Here is a 26,828-nt window from a genome sequence, read left to right as displayed (position 1 = left end):
GAGCCCCCCCCACCCAGGTGTCTGTCTGGGGCCTTGGAAGTCCATTCGTTTCTCCCTGCACACGACCTATGGCCCCTGCCAGCTGCAAGGCCACGGGCCTTGATTTACACCCTGGAATGCGCCCACAGCGAGGGGGCGGGGCGCGGGGCCCGGCGGGCAGGTGGCCCCGAGAGGGCAGGGAATGTTAATGGAAAACTTATTTATGGCACTGCTTGCTCGGCCGCCTGCGATGGAGCTGGGCCTCTATTGATCGGGCGCTCGGGAGGCAGGACGGCCTCCTCGTTGACACTTGGACGGGACTTGAAAGGCAGGGGGCATGTGGGAAGATGGCTGTGTCCTCCCCTGTGGCATCTGGTGTCGCCCTGGCAGGAGGCGGTGCCTTGTCGGCTCCTTGCTCAGGCCTGAGCCTGGGCCTCGGCGGGAAGGGGGGCTTTAGGTCGCCGGTCGTGTGTCTTCAGTCCCCAGGTGGGGCCCGCAGGGCGACCGCCTCCTCTCCCCCACATCTGCCACGGCTGCTGATGGGGCTGCTGTGCGGGGAGGCCTGCCCAGGGCCGGATCCCGCTGTCTGCCCGTGTTTTCTCTAGAACGGGGGCAGTAGCAGCCCCCGCCTCACCAATGTGGTGGGGTCTGGGGGGCGGGGGCGGCTCTAGGGCCGTCCTCCTTACCCCAGCCCTGTTCTGTTGCGAGGACGCCGACTCCGCGCCCCCGGTCCCTCCGCCCGCGTTAGGAGATGCCAGGGATCCTCCTGGGCTGAGCCGCGGCATCTGGGATCACGGGGGTGGGGGGGCCCCGCTCTCTGTGGCGCTGGCTCTCTTCTGCCTCTGTCTGTCCTGCCCGAGCCGCCGTGTCTGCTCCTGTCCCCTGTCCCTGCATGCTGCTCGCTGGCCCGGACCCCCGGGCCCTGCGGACCTGCTCCCCGCTCTGGTGCTGGGCCCTCCTACTCTCTGGGTGACCTCTGGTTCTTCTTTTCCTGTTTCAGGCATGAGCCATGAGCCCAAGTCCCCTTCACTAGGGATGCTTTCCACCGCGACCAGGACCACCGCCACCGTCAACCCCCTCACCCCCTCGCCGCTCAATGGCGCGCTGGTGCCCAGCGGCAGCCCCGCCACCAGCAGCGCGCTGTCGGCCCAGGCCGCGCCGTCCTCCAGCTTTGCCGCCGCGCTGCGCAAGCTCGCCAAACAGGCGGAGGAGCCCAGAGGTAAGAGGCGCGCCCGCCGGGCTGCCGCCGAGGGAGGGAGCGCGCAGCCCCCTCCTCCCGCCCAGGCCCAGGCCCAGGCCCTGGAGAGGAGCAGGTGCGCGGCCCACAGACAGCTGGTCCCCGTTCCCCGCGGGCGGGAGCCGGAGCAGGAGCCCCGCTCAAGGGGCTCTAGAGGCGCAGGGCCCGCACGCGCTCCCAGCTACTCTTGAGTCTCCCGCTGCTTCGTTCTGCGGGGGGCAGCGCCGTCGCAGCTGCAGGCCCTCCCGGACACCCCCACCGCCACCCCCACCCCGGCGCCTCTGCTTTGCTTCCGCTTCTCCACTGCCTCTGTCCGGCCTTGGCTCCGGGAGCCACTGCGGGAGTGGCCACGGTCTCTGGAAACCACTTGGTCCCAGAGTTGGGGGGTCTCTGAGGCAGCTTCCCCATCACTTAAGTCCCTGGGGCCAGGATTGCGTGCTGGCTTGGATGGGTGTCCCCCAGAGGTTCAGAGCCCTGGCTTCTGGTGTCACTTGGGCAGTGACATGCTGTGTGACTTTGGGCCAACGCTGACCCTCTCTGAGCTTTGATCTTTTTTCGGTGGCTCTCTGTGCCTCTGGCCTCAGGCACTTCTGGAGATGACCCTCCAGTTGTCCATGTTAGTCTGGGTCACGGGCTGTTGGTTGGACAGGTGGGACAGGAGGTAATTTGTGGCTGGGGCCACCTCTCGACTGCCCTCTGGACTTGCTGCACAGATGCGGGGCTGACCTCCTAGCAGGTGAAGCAGGGACCTGGGTGCCCCTGGCCCAAAGGTCCAGGGCTTGGTGTCCTCGGCTCTAGGGCCTGCAGCCCTGCAGAAGGGACGTTTGCCCTGGCCAGGACTGGCTCCGGGTCTTCTGAGTTCTGAATCTCACCTTTGTCCGGTGGTTGGGCTGAGGAGGAAGTGTAAGGCGAATGTGCTCAGGATTGACAGGGTGGGCCTTGGCCCAGGAGGGCAGACCACTGGGGCAGAGCGTGGCTGCTGGCAGACTTCCCGCGTCCCCGCACACATGCCCCTCCTCCTCCTCCACGCCCACCAGGCACACTCCCTGGCCACGTCCGAGTGAGCCAGCTGCAGGAACCCTGCTGGTGCGGGAGGCCCCGCTGTTCCGGGCCAGGGCGTGCCACGCAGCTGGAGAGCAGATGGCCCGCAGAAGGCGGTGAGCTCCCTCCCCGGGCCCGCTGAGGCCCCCAGGCCTGCCGTCCTGGGCTCTGCGCAGTGTCCTGGAGGTACATGCGGAGCCGTGGAGACTCCGTGGTCCCCGCGGAGCTGGTGGGACACCCCCGTGGCAGAATTTGCCCGGCAGCCCCCTGCTCCTTCCTTGGCATCTAGAAGGCAAGTGTCAGCACGTGGGAAAGTTTGATTCTGCTGAAGTTGAGTCACCCCTACCTGTCACTCCGGCCTCCTGGGCTCGTCCTGGGGTGACACTTCTGCAGACGACGTCGCTATGGACGGGCACTTTTTGCAGAGGCAGGCAGGGGAGTCTGCAGATGGGGGCTCACGGGAGGGCCGTGGGCATAGGGCCAGAGCCTGCCTTGATGGTCCCGTCTCCTCTCTGCAGCCCATGGCTGGTCTCAGCATCTGGCTGGAAGGATGGGCCAGCCGGCAGCCAACATGCCAGAGGCTTCCGGGCCTCGCTGGCTGGGAACAAAGTGTGCTGGCGGCAGAGGCCAGGCCCGGTGGCCATGGGGCCCTGTTCCTCGCAGCTGTGACCTGGGCATTTTGCACGTTCGTTCACTGCCCTGGGAAGAGTGACTTTGCAGAGAAGGGCCAGGAGAGGGAGGCCAGGTACCAGCCACGCTGGCCGGAGCCCTTGCTGCCATGGAAGCTGGCTGGCCTATGGTCACCCCGTCGTTCAGATGTGAGGGCCGAGCTTTGGGGGGCTGCATACCCGTGGAGGGGTGTTGGGGCCCTGGGACACCCCGTGTCCCACTGTGTGCTTGCCTCGGCCCTCGTCACACTGCGTCTTGAGAATCGTAGGCTTTCTGGCAGCCACCAGCCAAGTCTGAGAGTTGGCAGCCTCAAGCCCGTGGCATTGAGCTCAGTTTTCAATTCTTTATTTGATCCACCCCAGTCAGAGTTCAGTTTGAAGAAATGAGGAGGTTCGGTCACTCTCGGGAGCATCCCTGAGCCACACCTCGTGCCTGGTCCCCTTTTTTCTCAGAGTCACCCCAACTGTGACCTCACCACCTCCCCCATCAGCGGGAGTGGCTCACAGCCAGGAGTTGCCTGCTGTACGGATGGTGAGGCTGAGAGGCTCAGAGAGGTCAAGTCATGAGCCCAGGGCACGCAGCTCGTGAGGACGTGCCTTTGCCCCTTGCTGCCGCCGTGTAGCCCTAAGTGGCTTGCAGAGCTGGAGTCGGGATGACAAGCTGGGATGGGAGCCCCCTCGCCCCTACACCCACCTCGGTGGTGCAGGAAGCACGTGGTCAGGGAAGGAGCAGGATGGTTCTCACACTGTTTACGTTGATTCAGTGCCAAACAAGTCCTCTCCTAAAGCGGTCGATGCCGTGGCCTCTAGGGTCTTCTGGGTTGTGCGGCTGTCACCACTACATCAGACCAGGTCACTGCCCCCGCAGAGGCGCCTGTGCCATGAGCACACACTGCCCCCCCCCGCCGCCGCCCTGGAGCCACGGTCTGCTGGCGCACTCTGGGGGGCCGGGGTGGGCAGAGCGCGAGTGACTGGCTTCCTGCACCTCGCCCAATGTTCCAGGGCCACCCCCACTCAGCATGCCAGGATTTCATTCCTTCTCACGGCTGAATGACCTTGCGGCTGGCTGGCACCGTGCACCTGTCACCGGGCGTGTGCGGCACCCCCGCCTTCAACACGGCGGTGGCGTGTATTGAGTGCTGGCCGTGGACCGGCCAGTCTCCTGCCGCGTTCTTTGTCCCTGTGGCTGGTGGATGAAACTGAACTGTGAGCTGGCCTCCGTCCCTCATTGTGAGCAGCAGAGAGGAATTTGGAAGCCACGCACTCAGGTCCCTCCCTGGCATGTTTGCTGACCACCGGGCTCCTGTCTTATGTGGGTGCCTCTGGTGCAGTGGGTGGAGGCCCCATGCCCTCGGAGGTGCTAGCATCTTGGCATCCGGTGGCTCCGGGGACCCAGGACTCTACTGCCAACTGCCCATGGCCTTGTCCCTTTGGACAGAGAGGTCCTGGCTGGAGCCAAAGCAGCTTCCAGACCTCCGTAGGGGGCAGGTGGGGAGGCAGGGCCGCAACCACAGCCTGTCCTGTCCACCACGTGCAACCTGGTGCATCTCCGGCTCACCTTTGACCCTGTCCCCCGCCACCCCTCCCTTGCTGTGAAGCGTCCCCTTATTTTGAGCTGCGGCCCAAGCTCTCTCCTCTGCTTCTCGGGCTCATGTCTTTCCTCACATCATGTCCTGAGGGGTACAGTTTAAACGTGCAACTCCGAGGAAGTAACCTGAGTGCCCAGTGGTTTGCTCTACCTTGAGAGCAAGGATGAGAACGGAGAAATAAGCCCCCTGGTAGGGAATTGTATCTGTCCCGAGGCTCTGAGGTGCCTTCTTCACGGCCTGACTGCCCTGGGGGTCCTGTAGGGTGGAGATGCCCGCTGCTCCTGGAGGGGCTGTGGGTGCCCCTGGGGCCTGGACCCGCCTGATCCTCTGGCTCACATCCTGGCTGTGTGACCTGGGCCGTCACTTTATCTCTCTGAGCTTTTTTTTTCTTTTCTTAGAGATCTCATCCTTGTAGATTTTGATTCAGAGAGAACACACTAGCGCTAGGTGTAGCAGCTGTGTGCACCAAAAGGAGGCCGTCGGTGCAATCATCCCCTACCCCTGACCCCCGCCACCCCTGCCACCACCACCTCCCTGGCCCTCAGTGGTGCCAGGATGGGGGTGGGGGGGCTGGAAGACTCTCACTGGGAGGTTCCTAGGAAGGAGAGGGCCACCATGGAAAGGCGGTGAGCTTGAACTCCTTTCCCCAGCCATGCCGCCGGATAAAGGGGCAGCCACACAGCACGTTCTTCTGCAAAGGGCTTTGGGTCTGGCCCCACAATGGTCGCATCTGTGCCCGTGGGACCATTTCTCTGGGACAGGCCAGGGCTCTGCCCCTTTGAGCAGAGGCAGCACGCGTGTAGCCCTTTGCTGTCGGGGCTGCCAGGGCCCTTTCCCTGTTTCTCTGGCCGCAAAAAGGATGTCCTCCTGGGCCGCTCAGCCCTCTGTCCCCTCCCAAATCTGCTTGTCCAGGTGCAGCCTTGGCCTGGCCACCTCTGCCTTGCCTGTCCCCCCCACCAGAGCCTCTCTGGACAGACTGTCCCCCCTACACACCCCAGTTTGAGCCATGGAATGACCCTCAGCCCATTACCACAAGAGCGCTGACCTGGGGCAGGCTGTGACCCCCAACCCCCTGATTGTCCCTAGCTGCCCTGTGTGCTCACAGGGAGTTGTTGAATGACTGAGTGAGGGCTGAGTCCCTACCGCCCATCAGGAAATGCCCCACCTGCAACGTGGCAGCGGCTGGAGTCCAACAGCGGCCCCACTCGCCCTGGGAGCCACCCTAGGTGCCCCCCACCCCCGTGGCCCTGACCCTTCCCCTCTGCTCCCTGCAGAGGGCGAGCCTGGGAGCCCTAGTCCCCGGCGTCCCGGAGCATGACGAAGCAGAGGCCGCTGCCAGGCCCTGGCTCCGACAGGCTGTGTGGCAATCTGCTCGCCTCCACGCTGTAGCAGGCACCTCCTGTGGGGCCTCGGCGCCCGTCTGCTGAGGGGCGGGGAGCCCCACGCGTCCTCAGCCGCACCCCTGGGGCTGGGCCCCTCCCCGCATGCCCCACCTGTCTTTTCCACCTCGCACACTGCTCACCTCCACACCCCTGTCGAGGGCCTGTTTCTCTGGGCGCTCCCTGCTGTCCCCAAGACCCGGCTGTGTCAGGGTAGGGTCTCTTTGGGTAGCTTTGGCTTAGGGGCCCCGGCTGCGCAGAGGGAGCAGGGTGGGCCCGGTGGGGTAGCTGAGCGGCCTCACCCAGGGGGTGTCTGCCAAGAGCACGGGTCCCCGTGGCGGTGGCAGCTGGACTTGAATTGCTAACTCTCCAGTCCAGAGCCCGAACACGGGTGCCCCTGCCCGGCTTCCTTCCATGGCGCTTGTTGGCTGCCTGCCTCATCTTGTCGCTGGCTTTGCAGGCGGGTCCAGTTACCGGCGGGGCCTCGGGAGCTGCTGGAACCGAGGTCCTGCCCCTGAGCCCCAGGGAGGCAGCGGCACATTCCTCCCCTGGTTGAGGCTGGAGGTGTGACTCTACCCACCAGCATTGCCATCACGCAGCCAGCCCCGTGGAGCGCGGGTGGGTCTTCCCTGCTGCCACCTGAAGTCTGCGTCTTTCAAAGAAAACAGCAAAACCAGGAAAGGAAAGATCCCACCTGGCACGCTCGCCGCCCGTGTGTCAGCCATGCGCTGGCGGGGCTCCGTGAGGTGGCGTTTCCCTGCGGGCATCTGCAGCCCCATCTGTCTCTGAGCACAGGTGTGAGCTCTTGGTCGGGGGAGGGGAGGTCCTCCAGAGGAGGCTGGGGCTGGAGGAGAGAGAGGCTCAGGGCAGGGGGCAGGCTGCGTGGGCAAGGTGCATAGGACCAGAACAGTGGACCATGGGCGATGCCCAGCACTGGGGTATTCGTGGCAGCGGGCCTTCTGGCTGTGGTGACACAGCAGTGACTGCCCCATCACCTCTCTGTGCTCCCCACTCATGCTGCTCCTCCCTGTGGGCCCCACCACGGCAGCATTGCCCTCAGCTCACGGAGCCCACTGTCCTCACCAGCCTCAGTCCTGCTCAGCGATGAATAATGGGCCCCTGGAAACGTTTCCTAAGAAAGACCCACACCTTGCCTTTGGTGATTTGGGTTTCGTGACTGTCACATGATGGCAAATTTGGTACAGGAGCACACCAGTGGCCGTGAGGCGGGACGAGGGCTTTGACGGTCCTGTGCCGTGGAGGTGCTCCAGCCTGTGGGCAGGTGGGGAGACCCCCCAGCCGGGAAGCCAGTGTGCGGCGGCCCCACAACTCTGGCCCACCCCTTCTCCCCCAACCCCTGGGGTCGTTGGAGCCGTTGACCTCGGCGGGGCAAGGAATGCCCTGCATGTGTCATCGTCCCCCCATGTAGGAAGGATGTCCCTGCCTTCGTGTGCTGGCGATGGCATTTGGCACCTGTAACCCACACACTTTGCTTCCCAAAAGGCAGAGGGGCCAAGGTTCCTCTTCTGGTGGTCATGTTCCAGGGAGGTGACTCTGGGACTGTCCAGGTTGTGTCCACCTGACTGCCTGCTGGCTGGGAGGCTTCCTGCAGGCCCCACGGGCTCCTCGGCCTTACAACCAAAGGAGGCTGCCTGATGGCCAGTCTCATTTCTGGGTCCAAGGGACACTCGCCCGCCAGGCCTGGGGGAGGTGGGGGATGTGGTGGGTGAGGACAGGAAGGGCAGTGGAGGCTGTCCCTCCTCTGGAACACAGCCATCCGAGCTCCAGCGGAATGCAGTCTGCACAGGGACCATCTGAGGTGGACCTAGGACAGGGGACGGGACACACTGCCGGGGTGAGCAGAGAGCCCTGGCGAGCAGACCCAGACAGGGTCCTCGGGGGCCCCCGCCCTCCCCTTGCTTGTGGCCCTGGGTCCCAGGACGCTGCCTACACTAATTGAAGCCGGGCAAAGCCCCACTGGGACAGGGGCCTGCAGTGCTGCCCCTTCCAGCCCTGCCAAGCTTGGATGGCCAGGAAGACAGGAGACTGTCCTCTTGTCTCCTCCCTGGCATCAGGAGTGAGGCACCTGGTCGAGGCACTCGACCAGTACAGGGTCGAGTGGACCGGGTCGCTGTGGGGTGACCCGGAGCTGGCCTTGTCCTCCAGGGCTAGTACCGGGGTGGGTGGCGGTCCTTGTTCTGGACGCCCCGAAGGGGGCTCGAGACGGTCTCCGCGGCCAGCTAAGCGCGAGTCTGGGAGGGCTGAGAGCTGACGGCCGTCGTGGTTTTGCGGTTTTGATTTCAGGCCTCAGCCCCACTCCCCTCCCCGAGTCTGGGGTCTCAGCTGTTAATTACAGGAGCCCCGCGGCCCCGGCGCTAATCCTCCCGGTCAGACAGCAGAGGTGACGCCGAGTGCGCGGCCTCCTGTCATCCCCCAGCTGCCTGCGCGCCCCGACTGGCTCCTGCCGCGCGTCTCCAGTTAATGAGGGCGGTCACAGCCCTCCCGCCGCCGTGCGTGAGCCGGGTCGGGGTGGCTGCGCGCTAATTGTGGGTGCGTGGTCGGGGATCGATCGCCTGATCGCCTGCTCGGCTGGCTGGCGAGGGACATCCAACCCCCAGGGGATCAGGCTGCTAATTGCCGATGGCCTCCTGCTCTAGTGCACCTGGGTCTCCAGCTCCCCCACCCCTCGCCCCCTGGTGATTAGAAACGAGGTTAATCCGGGAGAAGCTAGCTCGTGGCGGGAGGGGGGCCTCTTCCAGCAGCTGGCAGGGTGGTCTGACGGGGAGAGTGGCCCAAGTGGCCCCGGGGACCCTGCGCCCCAGCCTGGTGCCATCAGGTGCTCCTGCTGCAAGCTGTGCTGCCCCCCCCCCACTCCATTTGGCCTTTGACCCCAGCTTTTCCTCCAGGCTCTTCGTGGCCTCTGCCTTGACCGCAGCTGCTCTTGGCCTGTGTGTTTTCCTTCCTTCCTTCCTTCCTTCCTTCCTTCCTTCCTTCCTTCCTTCCTTCCTTCCTTCCTTCCTTCCTTCCTTCCTTCCTTCCTTCCTTCTTTTGCTCCAGAGCACAGATATCCGCCCTCCCCACCCCCAAGGGCAGAGGATTCACAAGGTCTCCCGGGGTGTAGGCCTGGTGGCCGAGCGAGGGGCCACGTGGGAGATGAGCTGTGAGTGCAGGAGACACAACACCCCTTGCGGAGCCGAGGGGTGTGGGTGTGCGTGGTTAGGGAGGGCAGCCGGCCCCAGGTAGGAGTGGGTTCCTGCTGCCACGTGGATGCAACATAAAACCACACGGGGCGAGCAGCAGCCAACGCAGAAGGTCCCGTGTGCTGGGATGGTTCACGGGAACCACGCGGAGTAGGCACATCCTTGGAGACCATGCAAATCGAGGGGTGGGGGCCGAGGGGCCGGGCTTCCTTTCCTGGGGGATGGCCACCCTGCTGTGAATGCGCCCTTGAATCCACACTTGAGGGGGCATTCTCCTGTGTGGGGATCACCTCCGTAAAGCCACTGCCACCCAGAAAGAAGAGCAGTAGAGCTTCCATGAAGTTCTCTCTTAAGGAAAAGATTCCCTATTTAGGTTTGTTTGTTTTTTTCAAGAATGCAAGTGGAACTTTTCATCAAGATCTAAATAACCTACAGCAAAGCTCACAGGTCATCGGTGTCCAGTGGGACAGCTTCTCAGAGTGACGCCCCCTGCGTCAGGAAACCGCCCCCTGCTCTCCCTCTGTGCCTCGGCCGGTGGGACCGTCTGCATTCCGACCTGTCTGCATTAGCCGTCTGTCCTCGCTTGGTGGTGTTTGTGTGACCCGCTGGCGTGACCGCGATGCGTGCTGCTTCCTGCCCCCGTGGAGGGAGGCGGGGCGGTCCCTCCAGCCCGAGCACGGGCCCTGTGTCCTCTCCACTGCCCACAGCCCCCTCGCCATGTCTGGTGGGCGTCAGCCCTGCTTTGCTGGGTGCGTGCCCCGGAATGGGGCTGCCGGGCCAGGTGGGCAGATGGCCTTGAGAAGATGCAGCCACTTTTGCAGAGTTGCACAAGCCTGGGTGAGGATCCAGGACTAGCCACCCAGATCTCTCTCCATCTCTGCAGCGGCCGCCCACCAGCCCCCGAGGGCCATTCTGGAACCTCAGGGAGGTCACTTTCCAGCTGGGCGGCTCTGCCCTCAGGACTGGCTGGATCTGCCTGTGACACACCCCAACCTCCATCCCTGTGGCCGTCCTGAAACCGGCTTTGGGTGCAGGCCGCAAAGGTCACCGCCTTGGCCAGACGTAGCTTGTTTCAAAACCTCAGGCTGTCCCCGCTGGGAAGGGAAGGTGGCCAGCGTTGTGCGCTGTTAGCTCTACCCTGGTGGTGGTGACATCTGACTAGGAGGTTCAGACCTCACCCAAGCTCACAGGCAGCAGAGCCAGGCTTGGTCTGGCCAACTTGGGGTTGCAGGATCCTTGGGGTGGGGGCTGTGGTTGCTCCTTCATCTGGGGAATCGGGGGTCAGCAGCCATCAGCCCTCAGGAAGCTCCTCATTTGCCTCCCTGGCCAAGCACGGACAGGTGGATCCAGGAATGAGGGACATCTGGCCTCCGTGCTGTACTTGATATTGCTGAGCAGAACATGCTGCTGGGCGGCTCTGGCGCTTGGCCTGTGGGGTTAGGACTGGGTGCCCCCTCATGGGGCTGCCTTTACAGTTGTACATGTCGGGTACAAGGCTAGGGAGTCATGTTGAAGAGTCCTGGACAAGAGCAACTTGCTCAGGGCAAGGCTCTGTCCTGATGTCGCTGGGGCCTCTATGTCCAGCCACTCTCCTTCCTCGCTGCCCTGCTGAGGCCCCACTTGGCTGGCCAGGGCCTCGGGGACAGGAAGATAGATCCACTGCAGTGACGCCTTGGCAGCCGGTAGGCTGTCAGCGGCTGCCTGTGAGCCATAGGCTGCCCTGACCACCCACCCCCAACACAAAGGTTCCATTTGGTAACGTGAGCATGGCACATGAGGTGGTGTGAAGACACAGTGGGGGTCCCACGACCCCAGGAACAAGGCAGGGTTGGAGCAAACTCCAGCAGGATGCCTGAACGCCGATGGGATTCTCCTTCTGAGAGGGGGTGTCTCTGCTGACCTGCTTCCCCACCCTCCCACCCAGGCCGGGCTCTTGCAAACAAGAGGTGCCCACGGGGACCTTCAGAAGGGTCAGTGTTTGCCCTTTGAGTCCAAGAGCAAGATGGGGCATGTCCCAGGTCGCCTCTTGTCAGCAGTGGCCTCCTTATCCTGCTCAGGCTGAACCCCTCTGTCTCCCCACCCCCCACCCCCAGCCATGGGTGAGTGTGTGCCCCTCCATGCGGCCCCAGAGGCTCTCATGCTTTCAGATGGAGTCGGGTCCTCCTGGGGTCTGTGACAGGGACTTGGGCGGCATGAGCCAGTGTCCATGGACTGCCACTCTGTGGGCACGTGTGGGGCTCCTTCCCCGCAGAGTGCGGGGTGGATGTGTGTGCGCCGCGGACGTCACTGGGCTCCGGCTGGGCCCTACCTGTGCTCCAGCTGCCCCTCAGCAAGGCAGGTGCCTGCTGGAGGACACGGCCTGGGGACCAGGACGCACCTGAACAGGATTACCACCTTGCTCACACTCCACCCCTCCACTCAGCACCATCGCAGGGGGAGCAGCCATTGACCTAAGCAGCTGGCCCGCCTGGCTGCACCCCTGAGCCTCCTGCCCTGGGACCCCTGGGTGCTTTTCCTCTCAGCCGTGTCCACCCTGCATCCACGCCCTGCCTCCCCCCCCCCCCCCCCGGCCAGCTCTGTCCCCTCCACACCACCTCCAAGGGGATAGTGGGTTGTCCTCCAGGAGTGACGCTGGGCTATGCTGGGGTGATGGTAGTGATCTGGAGTCAGGTAGTGGTGGTTGCACGACTCTGAATGTACTAGAAACCAGTGACCTTTATGCTTTAAATGGTGAATTAGATCTTCTCAATTTTTAAAATTTAAGAATAGATTGCAGTTGATATCTAAGAAAAAATGATGAGTCTTCCGTGGCCACTTTTCCATGTCCAGGACCCCCCGCCCCTGCCAGGCCCACGCAACGCGCTGGCCACCAGGGCACCGTCTTCCACACCTTTCCCTGTGACCTCTCCACCCGCAAGCACACGGAAGGCCCGGGGCCCTGTTGGGAGCCTGTGGGTCTTGCCCCCACCCTCTGCTCCAGCCTCACGTTGGGGGAGGGTCTTGTTGGTGTGTCAAGCAGGTTCCACCCAGCCTGGGGTGTGGGAGGCGGCCCCCACCTGCATGTAAGCATGCCCACTCTGCTGGGGCTGGTGTCTCCATCCACATCCAGCAGGATGGTTCCCCCTTCCTGCCCACCCTGCTTGCGCCCCTGGCTCTGTGCCCTCCTTTAGGGCTTGGGTCTAGGGTGACCGGCCCTGGGAGCTGGAGTGCCCAGGACCTTGTGCCCCTGCTGGGCCCGCGGGCCGAGCGTGACCCCTGCTCATGCTACCTATCCTTTCTCCCACAGGGTCTTCACTCAGCAGCGAATCGTCCCCCGTGTCCTCGCCGGCCACCAACCACAGCTCCCCCGCCAGCACACCCAAGCGCGTGCCCATGGGCCCTATCATCGTCCCCCCTGGGGGCCACAGTGTGCCCAGCACGCCCCCCGTGGTGACCATCGCCCCGACCAAGACCGTCAATGGTGTCTGGAGGAGCGAGAGCCGGCAGGTGAGTTACTGGGGTCCCAGGTGCTGGGAAGGACGACACCTGGGGGTGAAACCCCTCATCTCGACTCACTCTTGTGAGCCTGTCTGCTCTGAAGAGCAGAACAACAGCACACTCACCTGGACGGTCTGGCGTGTGTTGGAGGAAAATCCGAGGATGTCGGTCAGGTGGCTACAGTCAGGCCAGGGACCGGGGGTTCAAAGGACACGTTGATGCTTTGTGTCTCTGGAGGCCGGGAGTCCGAGCCCTCCGCCGTGGGCAGGCCTGCTTCCCCCTGGGCCTTTCTCCTGGGCCCGCGGGCACTGCCTTCTCGCTGTGTCCTCGCACAGACCTCCCTCTGTGCCTCTGCATCCTGATCTCCTTTCTTAATGACACTGGTCCTGTTGGATCAGGGCCGACCTTACCTCGAAAAAGGCCCTCCAACTTGAGAATCTTGGTGGGACACAGCTCGGCCCCGTAGGCCTGTGTGAGGTGCTTAAAATGGTGTTTGCACGTCATGGCTGTGATCACCCACCGCCCCGACAAGGATCCAAGTAGGGAAGATGCCCGTGTGCAGATTCATGTGCCCTGATTTCCCGTTTCCGTCTTAACTTCCAGATGTCCCACCCCCGTACTCTGGGGGCTCCCTGCACGGCTACCTGGCAGGTGGGAGGGGGCTGCCCCGCAGAGGGTCCTGGGAGCACTCCTTTGTTGCCTGCCCCGCCTGACCGCCCTCCCCAACCTCCACCCCTCCAACACCTGGGTGTTCCCAGCAGGGGCTGCGGGGAGGGGGGCAATGGCCTCTTTCCCTTCTGGGTTCCCAGCGGGGTGGCCATACTCCGAAATACTAATTTAACCAGAAGGAAAATGGAAGTGGAGAGTCCGGTGGGCACCAGGGCCACACATACCCGTCATCATGGGGGATCTGTGTTTTCTCTGCCCTGGGGCTCGGGGACAGCCAGCCTCTGTCCACAGAGGAGGGGCTGGCCCTCGGGCAGGCCCTGGCACACGGTGAGGATCCCTGAATTCTAGATATAGCTGTAGGCTGGGTGTGGCCCTGTGCGCATCTCGATGCTGCTGTCTTGACTCTTGGCTCTGTTCTGTTCTACCCTGTTCTGTGTGCAGTTTGGGGGTGAGAGAGCCTGGGTAGGGCCTGGCGGGCAGGTGCCAGCCAGAGGGGTTTGGAGACCCCCGAGCTGGCCTTGGTTTGACGGAGATGAGTGGTCTTCACCAGCATCTCCTGCCTCCAGGGGGGCTCCTTGCCTCTTACTGTCAGCCACCTGGCAACCCGCCTTGACCTCAGGGCCCCAGCGCCCTGCCTCCCTCGGCCCCGGGTGGTCCCTGGGTCCTGCTGGCCGTGTCCTGCTCAGCGCTGGCTGGTGACAGCCTCCCACCGCCGTGGCCCACACTGTCCCGTTTGCCTGCCCCAGGGGGGCTTCCCTCCCACCCTGTCGGCCCGGACTAGAGGAAGCCTCCCCAGTATTCCCCTCTGAGGGTCCTGCCTGCCTCAGGAACGTTTAGTAACCCCAGAGAAAGGGCCGTGATAGATCTGCTGCAGCCATTTACCGCCGCGTCGCTTAATGAAACACTAATGCCACCAGGGAGGGCGGCGGGAAGGGAACTGGATTAGCAGATGATGTATGGCTCATCAGCTCCGCACAAAGGCTCAGTGGAGAATGTAATCCTTCTGGGGAGGGGCTGGAGGGGGGGCATCCCGCCAGGTGGGGAGTCGTGGGGGCGGGGCTCTGGGCCCGTCAGTCGCCAGGGTCGCCAGGGTCCCGTTTCCCAGGTAGTGGGGGCTGCGAAAGCCGGCTGGAATGAGAAATGGTCTATTTTAGAGCTAACAGGGCATGTCCTGCCTGCCTGACTGGAACCCTCTCTAATCACCAGAGAATGAAGGATTTCCCTCCCTCCCTGCCTCCCATCCTCCCCCTCGTCCTCCCTTCATCTGTACAGCTGTGCCTGCAGCCGCAGCTCAGAAATAAAAGCTGCCCCCAGATGCTCCTTGACGCTCGCCTGTCTGCCAGAACGGCAGTGGGGAGCCCGGCCCGCTCTTGGGGTGCCCCAGGGTGGCCCGGCTTGGGGGCTGCTGCCTGGGCCCGCCCCAGCCCCTCTCTGCCGGGGCAGCGTCTGTGCGCCCCCGAGGGGGCTGGCCTCGCTCCCCGGTGCCCGTCGCGGGCTTGGCAGGGCTCCAGCCGGACCGGAGGCGCGCGGGTCCAGCCCACAGAGCCCCCTGCCTGCCCGCCAGCCCCTCCCCCCGGCTCTCCAGCGCCTTGTTTATCCTCCGCCGCCGGCGGGAAGGTGCCATCTGGCCCGGCCGCCTTCCAGCAGGGCTTTGTCTCCCCTGTCCACTCAGGGGACAAGGGGTTTCTGGGGACGGTGCGCTCAGGGCCCCTCCCACGTGGCCGGGGCAGCCCGGGGTGCGAGGCTTTGCTCTTTGATTCCGTGAACGGCGCCCGAAGCACGTGGGAGCAGGTGGCAGCCTGGTTTGCTGAGCGCGGTCTGGGGCTTCTCCCCAGTGCCCTTGGGTCGACGACTCCCTCCAGGGATTCTGCTGTCCTGGGTTGATGGTCCAGCCCCTTGGCTACTGTCTCCATCCTGCCCTGGCAGCTGGCGAGCTTTGCACACCCACTGTCATGTCCCCATCCAGAGGGTGTGGCCCATCCAGCCCGTCCCAGGCCACAGGCACGGGGCCTTCCCTACCCCACAGCGGCCCCGGTGAGGAACAGAGCACTACAGCAGGTTGGTGTAGGGCACCCGTGCAAGCCCGGCCCTGTGCCAGGTGGCAGGCGACAGGCGTGTGGGAGGACCCAGCAAGCCCTGACCTGCAAACAGCCGCTGAGACTCTAGTGTGGGCGGGAGATGTGCGGGCTCTTCACCCTGCATCCCCTTTATGTCCGTGCATCTGTCCCTGTCGCACTAGGAGCTGATGCTGTGATTGGCACCCTTGGCGGGTGGGGAAATTGAGGCACGGGACAGTGATGGGTGTCCTAGGGTCTGTAGGACCAGATGGGAGCTGTGTCCACACTAAGGCTAGGCAGGAGCCCATCCTGCTGTCCCCACCAGCCATCTGTAGGACCTATAGGTGTGGGCCCCTATATGGAAGTCTCTGGATTGCTGGGAGGTGGGAGCTCTCATCTGCTCACTCTGACCCAAGCTGTTGCTGTGTGTGCCTGTGTCTCCTTGATACCTGCCGCGTGAACGCCCCTTCGGGGAAGGGCAAGTCAGAGTTCGTGAACCTGCAAGGACCCCACTGTGAGCAGGGCGGCCATGCCAGCGTGCAGGCAGGAACAGATGTTGCTGCTCATTAAAAATTCCAATCAGCGGCTTGTCTCCTTCAATTAATTATCACAGATGTGTCTTCTGGAAGGCCAGAGAGGGCGCGGTGGTGGCCTGGCACGGCCCAGGCCCTCCTCTACTGCCCGCCCCGCCTCGTCCGTGGGCTGGCGGTGGCTGCTGGGGGTTGGGGGGGGGTGCGATTAGAGTGCGCAGCCCAGTGATAAACTGGGGGCTCTGCAGCTCGCACCCCCGACTGTACCAGAGAACAGAGAACCTCAGCCATGGCCGAGCCAGGAGTGGGGGGCATCTCCTCCGGGGACGGGGCTCAGCCTCTGTGTGTCCAGCGATCATTCTTAGACGTGTTCTCCAGTTTTTGCCTTGTTGAGGAGACTTGGTCCAAGCGTTGTGGTTCCCCCCCTTTTTTTCTAAGATTTTATTTATTTATTCATGAGAGACACACAGAGAGAAGCAGAGACACAGGCAGAGGGAGAAGCAGGCTCCAGGCAGGGAGCCCGATACGGGACTCAATCCCAGGATCCTGGGATCACGCCCCGAGCCAAAGGTAGACGCTCAACCAGTGAGCCACCTAGGGCCCCTCACCCCCCGCCCGCTTGTTTTCAAGGTGTGCTGCTTGTTTGGTGGCACAGGGGAACTACCGTGGATTTGGGTGGACATGCTGGGCTGTGACCCCCATGACTGCCACCTGCTATCTCCCGACCCCCGTTTGCTGCCTGCTGGGGGTGGGCCTGGTGGTCCAGCCAGGTGAAGGAGGGACCTGGCCCAGGAGCTCTCGGGGTGTGGCCAAGGTCGGACCTGGGCTAGTGGTGACCTCCCTTGGGCTGAGAAGGGCTGTCCCAATGATGGAGCGCCACCCCCCACCCCCCAGGCTGGTGGCTGCTCCAGAATCCAGAAGATTCTGGAAAGAAGTTGGGAGCCCCCAACTGCTACTGACACGCTCCGAGTGTGCTACACGGCTCCCTTTAGCCACGTAAATGACAGGAGCGCTCACAACTGTGGGTGGTGTGTGCTCTCGGGGCTAGACAGACGCTCCTGCCCTGGCTGTGGTAGGGGCTCCTCTTGCTCCCCCCTCTTCCTGTCTTGAGCATCCCCCTTCTCTGGTTTCCCAGGGTCTGCCTCCCCACCAGGTCCCTCCGTATGTCTGGGAGTCTGGGGTCAGCAGGGCCACGGCCCACCCCCGTGTGTACAGAGGTGTCCCCAGACAGGTCTGACCAGTTGGGTGCCACAGCTGCCTACTGTGGCTGGTGCCAGGGCTACCCCAGGGGCTGGCAGGGGGGTTAGGCTGGCGTGTTCAGCCCGGAGGCAGTGCCAGCTTCTCGGCTGTGACTCTCTGTGGGCGCCAGGGGGCCGAGGTATCTGTGACGCGTGCTGGCAGCTGTCAGCACAGCTGACGCTTCAGCCCCTGGGGGTCCTCTGTGCATGCTTGGTGATCAGCGTGCGGGGCTCTGGCTGGTTCTGCTGCTCCCTGCTGCAGAGCAGAGCTCACTTTCTGGGGTTGCTGGAACCACGTCGTCTGCCTCCCTGGGTTTGGGTTCGGAGCTGGCATAGCGCTGTGAGAAACGCACACTGGGAAGACATGGGTGTTGGCACGAGGTGGGGACCCCTGCTCTGTGCTGTGTCCCCTTGTGGGCGCTTGTTTCCATGGCCCCGGCAATCAGATGGGTTCCTGTCCTGCCCAGCATGAGAACCTGTGCCCTCCCTTCTCACCACCTCACCATGCTTGCTGCCCCCTGTGCACACCCCAGGTCTGGGTAGAAACCCTTAAGGAAAGTCCTCCAGAATGGGAGCCTCTCTGAGCCTAGGGAGCCCCGGCCTTGTGTTGTCAGCAGTCTGAGCCGGCTCCTGCCCCGCGGCCCTGTCCTGACCCAGTGCTCTCTGTCCTCCAGCAGGACGCCGGCTCTCGGGGCAGCAGCAGTGGGCGGGAGCGCCTCATCGTGGAGCCCCCGCTGCCCCAGGAGAAGGCAGGGGGCCCAGCCATCCCCTCCCACCTGCTCAGCACCCCCTACCCTTTCGGCATCTCCCCCAGCTCTGTGGTGCAGGACTCACGCTTCCCACCACTCAAGTAAGTCTGCAGATTGGAGGCCGGGGGATTGGGGGGGTGCATGTGTGCTTGGGGTCTGGATCCCGGCGGCTCTAGCGGCAGTGCCCGGCGGTGGGTCTGTACCAGCTGAGCCTGAGAGCTGCCAGATGGTGGCTGAGCCCCGGGCCTGCAGCCCTGTCTGTGCCTGCTGTCCGTTTCCACGGTGAGATGGCGGCTGGCTCTCCGACCCCACCCGAACCCCTTTTCTGGGCCCTTGGAGCCAGGGGTTCCTCCAGGCCATGGATGGCAGGCCCGAGGAGCAGCCACTGCCCACGTCTTGTTTGCAGAGGCCAGGACCTGTCCCTGGAGACCCCTTGTTCTGGCGGCGGCGGGAACGGGTGTGTGGGGAGACTGGCCTGTTGCCCAGCCTGGCGCGGGAGCCCTGCTCACCACATCCTTCACTCATCCACGTGTTCTCACCTGCAGCCTCCAGCGGCCCGTGCACCACGTGGTGCCCCCCAGCACGGTCACCGAGGACTACCTGAGGAGCTTCCGGCCTTACCACACCACCGAGGACCTCCGCATGTCCTCCCTGCCTCCCCTTGGCCTGGACCCAGCCGCTGCGGCCGCTGCCTACTACCACCCCAGCTACCTGGCCCCACACCCGTTCCCCCACCCGGCCTTCAGGTGAGCTCTCTGCCCCCCAGTGAGTCTCCGGGGCTGTTGCCCCCATGCCCTCATGCCCTGCGCCAGGCTCCATGTCTCAGTGCAGCCACTAGCCTTCCAAGTTGCCAGCAGGGGTTTGCCCCCAGGAGTGCCCCCTTCATCCATGCTGTCCCTCTGCCAGACGCTCCCCCGTTTCCTTGTGGGCCTGCTGCTGGCACTGCGCGTCTTCGCCTAGTGGAGCCACCCCTTTGCTGCGTAACTGAGACGGCCAGGGGAAGGTGTGTCCCTCATCTCTCCTGGGTGGAGGAGCCCCCCAATTCCTAGCCCGCCTGTCGGTAGAGCGGGCTGCTCCCAGGGGGCCTGCTGCTCGGGCCTGGGAGGGTCCTGGCTGGGCTGCAGCGTGGCAGGCAGTCTCTCAGGGCCTTTGGGGAGACTCCTGGCCTCTGTCCTGTCTGCCGCACTCACGTCAACACTCCTACCTGGCTGGCGGGGCCGTTGAGATGGGCCCGGGCTTTGCCTTCTCTGGCTTTGCTTCTCACCCAGCCCCACCTTCTCTGCACAGGATGGATGACTCCTACTGCTTGTCAGCCCTACGGTCCCCTTTCTACCCCATTCCCACGCCCGGCTCCCTGCCTCCCCTGCACCCATCGGCTATGCATCTCCACCTCTCCGGGGTCCGCTATCCCCCTGAGCTCTCCCACTCGTCCCTGGCAGCGCTGCACTCGGAGCGGATGTCCAGCCTCAGTGCCGAGAGGTAAGCTGCGTCCTGGGCTGGGGTGTCCCTGCTCCTCCCGCCCTGACAGAGTGCAGCACAGCCCACGTCAGAGCCTGGCTCATGCGATGCGTGCTCGGGCTAGCACACGTGTCCTTGGTCTGCTCACCTGCGAGGTGGGCAGTGACAGGTGCTGCAGTTGGAGCTCCTTGCTGGTACCTGGCAGCACTGTTGTCAGACACGGGCCTCCTGGTGTGAGCTGCTGAGGCCTGGGGAGTTGGGCGGGTGGCTTTTGGTCTGGGGAACTTGGAGTCTCTCAGGGAGTTCATAAAAGCAGAGAGCCCTGCGAATCTGCTGTCGGGGTGCAGGTCACGGTGCCAGTCTCCCCTTGGGGGGGTTTCCTGGTCCCCCCTGCACCAGCACAGCGGTTGTCACCACCTCCACCTCTTTCCACTCACCCACAGGCTGCAGCTGGATGAGGAGCTGAGGCGGGAGCGCGAGCGGGAAGCTGACCGTGAGCGGGAGAAGGAGCGTGAGCGAGAGCGGGAGAAGGAGCGTGAGCGGGAGAAGGAGCTGGAACGCGAGCGGGAGAAGGAACGCGAGCGGGAGCTGGAGCGCCAGCGGGAGCAGCGGGCCCGTGAGAAGGAGCTACTGGCGGCCAAGGCGCTGGAGCCGGCCTTCCTGCCGGTGGCTGAGCTGCACGGGCTGCGGGCCCACGCCCCCGAGGAGCGGGGCAAGCCCTCGGAGCAGCTGACCCCAACCCGAGCAGGTACCACGCGGCCGGCGACCTGTGGGCAGGCGCGCACTACAGGGCCCATTTCAGGCTACAAATGTGAGGTCAGGGCTGGGAGCTGGGGAGAGGTGCCCGGTGGCCCTCGATAGGAGTACGAGAGATGGAGCTCTCCTCGGGTGCTGCACGCAGTAGTAAACTGCAGTGAAAGCGTTAGGAAGCGAGAGGTGGGTTTTGAGTGTTCTTTACCTTTGTCTTGAACGTCGGCTGCTTCATTGGGAATATACTTAATCAGCCCTGGGAACGGCTCGCTAACCGGTGTGCGTGATGGTAGAGAAGTCAGTCTGCTGTTGTGAGCCAGTGCGAGCCCGCTGCGGCACTCCAGTGGGTCCGATTGGGAGCAGTGCCAACCGCCAGCGAGCATCCCCGGAGGTCATCTGCCCTGGCGAGAGGGGCAGGCGGCAGTGGGAGACAGCGGGGACGTGTGGACCGGCCTGCAGCTCTGAGATCCCGCTGTGGCGGCTTTTGTCTCCCCACAGAGAAGCTGAAGGAGGCGGGCCTGCAAGCACCGAAGCCCGTGCAGCATCCCTTGCATCCCGCGCCCGCCCCCCACCACACCGTGCCCAGCCTCCTCTCCAACCACAGCATCTTCTCGCTGCCGGGCAGCAGCGCCGCCACGGCCCTGCTCATCCAGCGCACCAACGAGGAGGAGAAGTGGCTGGCGCGGCAGCGGCGCCTGCGGCAGGAGAAGGAGGACCGGCAGTCTCAGGTGTCGGAATTCCGGCAGCAGGTGCTGGAGCAGCACCTGGACATGGGCCGGCCCCCGGTGCCCACGGAGGCGGAGCACAGGCCGGAGAGCGCCAGGTGGGGCCCGCCGGGTCTGGGCGCACCGGGGAACCCCTGGGTGGGAGAGGGTGTCTTCACACTTGCATTCTCCTGTTGCCAGCCACCATTTGTGGGACACCTTCATTTGGCCTGCGAGGGAGCACAGACTCTTGAGCAGGGAAAAGAGGCGCTCGGAGATGCTTGTGCTGAAGTGACGGCGCCGGCCAGAGTGGGGGGCCTTCCCTGAGTCCCTGCCAAGTCGTGGCGCCTAGAGGGGATGAGAGAAGCTTTTATTGATGATTACACCAGTTCTTTCTGTCTGCCTCTGCTTTCAAGCCCAAACATTTTTTAATGAGAAAGGAGACAGTGTTTAATTTTTATTTAAATAAGAAATTAGGTTTATTGCTATTGCAATAAATAGTACCCGTTTCCCAACCCCATCCTGGAACCCCTCAGGAGGCCTTTGTGCCCGTCGTTGGGCCCCTTCCTACATCTAGAGCCCCCCAGCCTCCTCACTCCTACCTGTTGGTCTGGCTGTCATCTAGTGTGCCCTGCCCCACCCTGCATCCCACCAGGGCTCATCAGCCAGAGTTAGCAGAGAGAGCTTGGCCTCGTCTCAGGGACAAGAATTCCAGCCTCAGTTTCCCCATTTTTGCACCAAGGAAGCCGGGTGAGAAGATTTGGGAGTGTGTCTCTAGCTCTAAATGTCTGGATGCCATCAGGGTCACAGGCTTTTTCAACGTCCACATGCTCCTTCCCTCTCTTTGCTTCAGCTTTTGGCCGACTGTGCCCTGGGCGCTGCTGGCCTGTTTGGCAGCCCTACCGTCTGCTGTTGAGTAGGGCGGCGGTGGGGATCCGCTTGGCTGATCTGCTGTGACCGGGGGAAATGGCACCCCTGCAGCCGACGGCCTACACTGCCCACCACAGCCACAGGGAGCTTCTCTGAGGCTTCTCAGAGGCGAGGAGGTCTCATCTGCCAGTGAGCTGACTTCTGCTCCTCTAACTCCTCACGCCCCGGGGACTGGGAGCCAAAACACCTCGGCACCTCCTGATAAGATCTGGGTGTCCTGACTCCCATGGAGTCTTCATCTGCCCAAGGCCTGGGGATCCCAGCACCGCTGTCCCCAGCAGAGGCATCCCCTGCCTCCGGACCTAGCAGCCCCATGCAGCCCTCGGGCACCAGGGCGGCCTCTCCTGGCCTCCGTGGTCCCCACAGCAGCTGGCAGCACACTTGGCCTTACAGCAGCGTGAATTTGACATCTGACTGGCCCTTGTGTTCCGAGCTAGAAAACCATTCAGTGCTTGGCTCCAGTGCATGAAATATTTATTCTCCTAACGGGTTTTATTCCTTGGCTGTTTACTTAAGGACACACGGCTTCTTGATATGGTTCCCTTTTGTACTCTGCCGATCAGAGGTGCACAGTGGCATGGGGGGGTTTTCTCCCAGCCTGCCTTTGGGAGTAACTTGGTGGCTACGGTTCAGTGTCCCGCCTCCTTGGCTGGGTGGAGAGAGCTCTGGAAGCCTGCTGTGATAGAGGCAGAGCATCTTACCCGATAGAAGGTCCCCTCCGGTTCCCGCCCTGCCTGAGTGTAGGGGTGCCGTACTCCAGCAAGTGGCTTGGCTCCATGGAGACCCTTTGGGTGTAGCTGCCGCTTTGGGGCCATGTGGGGTTGCTGCTGTTCTGATGGGGACCACTGCAGTTTGGCAACAGCACAGACCCACCCTAGCTGTGAGGGTCACCCTGAAAGCAGGTCTCCCCTGCCCCACTGGGCTGGGCAGACTCCCGGGAGAGAGAAGGCGGCCCCCGCGAAGGCTATACTTTTGGCATCAGAGCCATGTCTTTATTCTCTTCGCAGTGGGTCTCCCCATGGAAAACAAAGGTGAGGGTCTGTCCTTACACAGAGTTCACAGGAATTCAGGAAGTGGTGGAACAGAAGGAGCTATTGGGAGGTCATGGGTGAGAAATGGGAGCAAGCGGGTCTGGTCTGAGGCTGTCTCTGTCCTCAGCAAGCAGTGTCAGCTGTGAGCCTGTGTCCTCTCAAAAGCAGGGCTACACATACCTGCCTCCAGCTGTGTGCAGGGGGAGTGGAGTCCGTGGGTAACAGTCTGTCAAGGGTTCTTAGAGGCGGTGGCCTGGGTGGCTACCATCTTGACCATGGCCTGCTCTGTTCACTCCCTAGGCCAGGACCGAACCGTCCAGACCCGGGCACCCGAGACCCCCCGCAGCACTTTGGCGGGCCCCCGCCACTCATCTCGCCCAAGCCCCAGCACCACTCTGTGCCCACGGGCCTCTGGAACCCAGTATCCCTGATGGACAGCACTCTGGAGACGCGGCGGGCCCCTGAGAGCCACCCCCTGCACAGCCATCCCGCTCCGTTTGAGTCTAGCCGCCAGGCAGCCGTCCCACTGGTGAAGGTGGAACGGGTCTACTGCCCAGAAAAGGCGGAGGAGGGGCCCCGGAAGCGAGAGGCCACCCCCCTGGACAAGTACCAGCCACCCCCAAGAGAGGCAGGGAACCTGGAGCACCAGGCCTTTCCTCACGGGCCCGGACCCTTCCTGGCTGAGCTCGAGAAGTCCACCCAGACCATCCTGGGCCAGCAGCGGGCCTCCCTCACCCAGCCCGCCCCCTTTGGGGATCTCACTGGGCCTCTGAAGCCAGGCTCGCCCTACCGGCCTGCAGCCCCACGGGGCCCCGACCCCGCCTACATCTACGATGAGTTCCTGCAGCAACGGCGGAGGCTGGTCAGCAAGCTGGACCTGGAGGAGCGCAGGCGGCGCGAGGCCCAGGAGAAAGGTGTGGTCTCTCTGGGGGCTCTGACCTCCTGGGACTGGGGGGCAGCAGTGCCAGCCCTCCTCCCACTCCTGATTCCTGCTGTGGGCTCAGGGAGCAAGTTCATTGGCTTCTGTGTTGCTACCTGACAACCTCTGCTGGGGAGACAGACTTGGGGCCCCTGCCAGTCCTGCTACAGTGCAAATTGTCCCAAAAAGCCAAATCAAAGCTCTCTGGAAGGACAGTTCCACAGACATGCATGATTAATAAATAATGAGCAGAGGCTAATAAGACGGTTTTAAATATTAATAGCGCAGCATAACAGAGGAGGAGGCTGTCGAGAGAACAGGCCTGGGCCCAGTGGGGGCTCCTCAGGGGCTGCCATCCTCGGTGGGGGTAGGGCAGGGACAGATCTGGCCCCCTTCCCTCCCTGCTCCTGCAGTGGGGAGGATGCTGTGGCAGGGGGGGGGGGGGGTACTGTCAGCCAGCAGGTCCAGGGTACCCTTGGCTGTCTCCTACTTGCACACCCTGTCTGACCAGGAGGGGTCAAGGGTTGCTCCAGACCAGTTTTTTTTTTTTTTTTTTTTCCTGCTAGAAACGAGTCCTATTGAAATCAGCCTCTTAGCCAGAAGCTGGGACCAGGGCCAGGTCTTCCCAGGGTTCTTGCTCTAGGCTAGATTTAAGGCCCCAAAAGTATTTTTCTCCGCCACTTGTCTTGTGAGGGAGGATGAGGGAGTGCCCCATCCAGTGCCCTCGGTGCAGGGGTGCTGCTGCTTTCTACGTGAGTTTCTGTGCACATTCTCTGCCTTAGGTGGGGAACTGAGTGTGCCTGGCCCCTCCTGGGTAGTGGACCCAGATGGCCACAGCAGGAGGGGAGTGGATGTGCACACACAGCCTTGGGTTGCCATGGACACGGCCCCAGGCCTGTGGGATGAATGATTCCCTGCAGAGAGATCATGTCCATTCAGGCCACCTCAGCCTCATCACTTGGGGTCCAAAGGAAGCCTGGCATCTGCCTCCTGCCGTCTCCACCCCCACCCCTCACCAGCCATCCCTATAAAGTGCTAAAATCCTAGGACTAGGGGTTAATGCATGTTTCCACCTGGGATAAAAGGAATCTGGGGTTTTGGGGTGGTCAGGGAGGCCTGCAGGGCTTGGTCTGATGCATGCTTCTGTACGTGTCACAGAGGGGCCCCCTGTGTGCATCCACTGTAGGATGAGGCTCCTTGCCCAGCCCAACAGTCCATTCTTGTCCCCAGGATACTACTACGACCTGGACGACTCTTACGATGAGAGTGATGAGGAGGAGGTCAGGGCCCACCTCCGCTGCGTGGCCGAGCAGCCGCCCCTCAAGCTGGACACGTCCTCCGAGGTATCTGGAATCTCGTCCCTGTGTGACAGGCTGTGGGCGGGGCCTCTGGTGCCCCATCACTTTCTGCTTCTTGGCTTCCCTCCCACTGTCCCGGGCAGCCCCTCATTTGCTAGGAACCCCTGCACCCCTCCATTCCCATTGACTGCAGGTTGTCTGGAAGCGCCGTCAGGGTCTTCCTCGTCTGTGGCCCGGCGTGGAGTTGGCCACAGCTCATGGGCTGCATGGACCCCAGGAGGGGGCCCCTGGGACAGTGGAAGCATGCCACTGCCAGTGGTTTCAAACTCATTTGTTTTCTTTCCCAATCTAGAAGCTAGAGTTTTTGCAACTTTTTGGCTTGACCACCCAACAGCAGAAGGAGGAGTTGCTGACCCAGAAGCGGAGGAAGCGGCGGCGGATGCTGAGGGAGCGAAGCCCGTCACCCCCGACGATTCAGAACAAGCGGCAGACGCCTTCACCGAGACTGGCACTGTCCACCCGCTACAGTCCCGACGAGATGAACAACAGCCCAAACTTCGAAGAGAAGAAGAAGTTCCTGACCATCTTCAACCTGACTCACATCAGTGCCGAGAAGAGGAAAGGTACAGCCTAGTGTGGGCCTCGTGGGGTGGGGTCACTCTGCGGCCACAAGCTTCTGGAGAAGCAGGGGCCATGGGCTCCAGGGGCCATGGGCTCCTGGGAATGTTCCACACCCACACTCCTGGTAGGATCTAAAACCACTTCATCCTGGGGCTCTTTCTATTCCCTCTGGCCCCCAAGGAGGCAGCTACTTTGCTTGCACAGGCCTACCCAGTATCACTCCAGCATCGACTTTCTCTCCATCCAAAATGCAAATTCCCCTCCTTGGAGGGCATTTCTCTTGTCACATCCTGGGCAGGACTGAAGGCTTGGTGCCATGTGTTCTGTGTGTAAAGCCTGCTTTTGATGGCTGCTCTTGTCACTTGTCAGACCTCCCAGTGCTTCAGGCAGCAAGTGGGGCGACCCCTGGGCGCAGGGTCGCAGTGCACCATCGTGCAGGTAGCGGCTGTTTACTCTTGGCAGGTGCTGCCGTGGCCCACAGAGCTTTGCGTTCTGATAGCAGGAGGCTCAGGGTGGCCTGTGGTGGCCAGGCAGAGCCAGCATATGCTGTGAATGGGACAGCTTGCCCTGGAAGTTGCTTCCAGGTCCATCTGGCCACCAGGGGCCATGTTGGGGCCACCTTTTCAGGCTGGAGTCCATAGCACAGGAGGGGTGGTGCGGTCTGAGCACATTCTCGCCTCCCCTTCCTTGGTCTGGCCCACACCTCACTTAGGGCCAGGAAGTGAGTTCAGGTGAGAACTCCACCTGTCTCGATGCTCATTTCCATGCTTCTAAGTCCAATTTGCTGATACCTAGGTTGTCACTTCTCTGGAAGGAAGTCAGAAGGAAAGCAGAAGTGTTACTGGTCACATACTTGCTTCCACTTACTTCATTAGTGGGGTGTAGCTGTGTGCTTTTTGCCTTTAACCATAAACTGAAACCTGCGCATTCTCTTAAAGAGGCAGTGACTCATTGATCACTGGCACCTGTCCCTGGGAACAGCCATAATCTTGTTTGTAACAAGCGTCTTTTTGCCTGACTTAATTCTTAGAGGAAGCCACCAGTGATGCAGGCACTTCGGTGTCAGTTGGTAACAAGTGCCACCACAACAGGAACTCACAGTGGTGGGCGTCACGGGGGTCTGGTTCCGTTTCAGTAGATGGCAGCCTTGCTGGGACTTGTGCACGTGTGCCAAGAGCTGTAGGGGAGAGGAATGTGCCTGGAAGCAGCCCGTGCTCCCAGAGGTGCTGTGTGGATCTTCAGGGTTGTTCCTTTTGTTGGGAGCTTTTGTGTGCCTGAGTCTTTTAAATAAGAATACAGTGTCG

The 26,828-nt window shown here is 62.7% G+C and overlaps 1 protein-coding gene across 5 annotated transcripts in view; it reads left to right on the top strand.

Annotated features, from left to right (window-relative positions):
- GSE1 (Gse1 coiled-coil protein) overlaps nt 1-26,828 on the top strand; it is a 414,942-nt gene that overhangs the window by 376,251 nt on the left and 11,863 nt on the right. For 2 of the 5 annotated variants that reach the window (XM_041770337.1, XM_041770334.1), the window contains exons 3-12: nt 980-1,198; nt 12,380-12,579; nt 17,739-17,914; nt 18,359-18,559; nt 19,101-19,292; nt 19,715-20,019; nt 20,520-20,844; nt 22,987-23,600; nt 24,836-24,948; nt 25,256-25,526. In XM_041770337.1, coding sequence (XP_041626271.1) covers nt 980-1,198; nt 12,380-12,579; nt 17,739-17,914; nt 18,359-18,559; nt 19,101-19,292; nt 19,715-20,019; nt 20,520-20,844; nt 22,987-23,600; nt 24,836-24,948; nt 25,256-25,526 — 2,616 coding nt within the window. The remainder of the gene's footprint in view (nt 1-979; nt 1,199-12,379; nt 12,580-17,738; nt 17,915-18,358; nt 18,560-19,100; nt 19,293-19,714; nt 20,020-20,519; nt 20,845-22,986; nt 23,601-24,835; nt 24,949-25,255; nt 25,527-26,828) is intronic. The other 3 variants (XM_041770335.1, XM_041770336.1, XM_041770339.1) reach the window with 3 other exon arrangements.

The sequence above is a fragment of the Vulpes lagopus genome, chromosome 10 (genome assembly GCF_018345385.1).
Source record: "Vulpes lagopus strain Blue_001 chromosome 10, ASM1834538v1, whole genome shotgun sequence".
In the NCBI taxonomy this organism is placed as follows: Eukaryota; Metazoa; Chordata; class Mammalia; order Carnivora; family Canidae; genus Vulpes; species Vulpes lagopus.
Note: the sequence above shows the minus strand (reverse complement) of the source record. Positions and strands in the feature narration are given on the sequence as shown.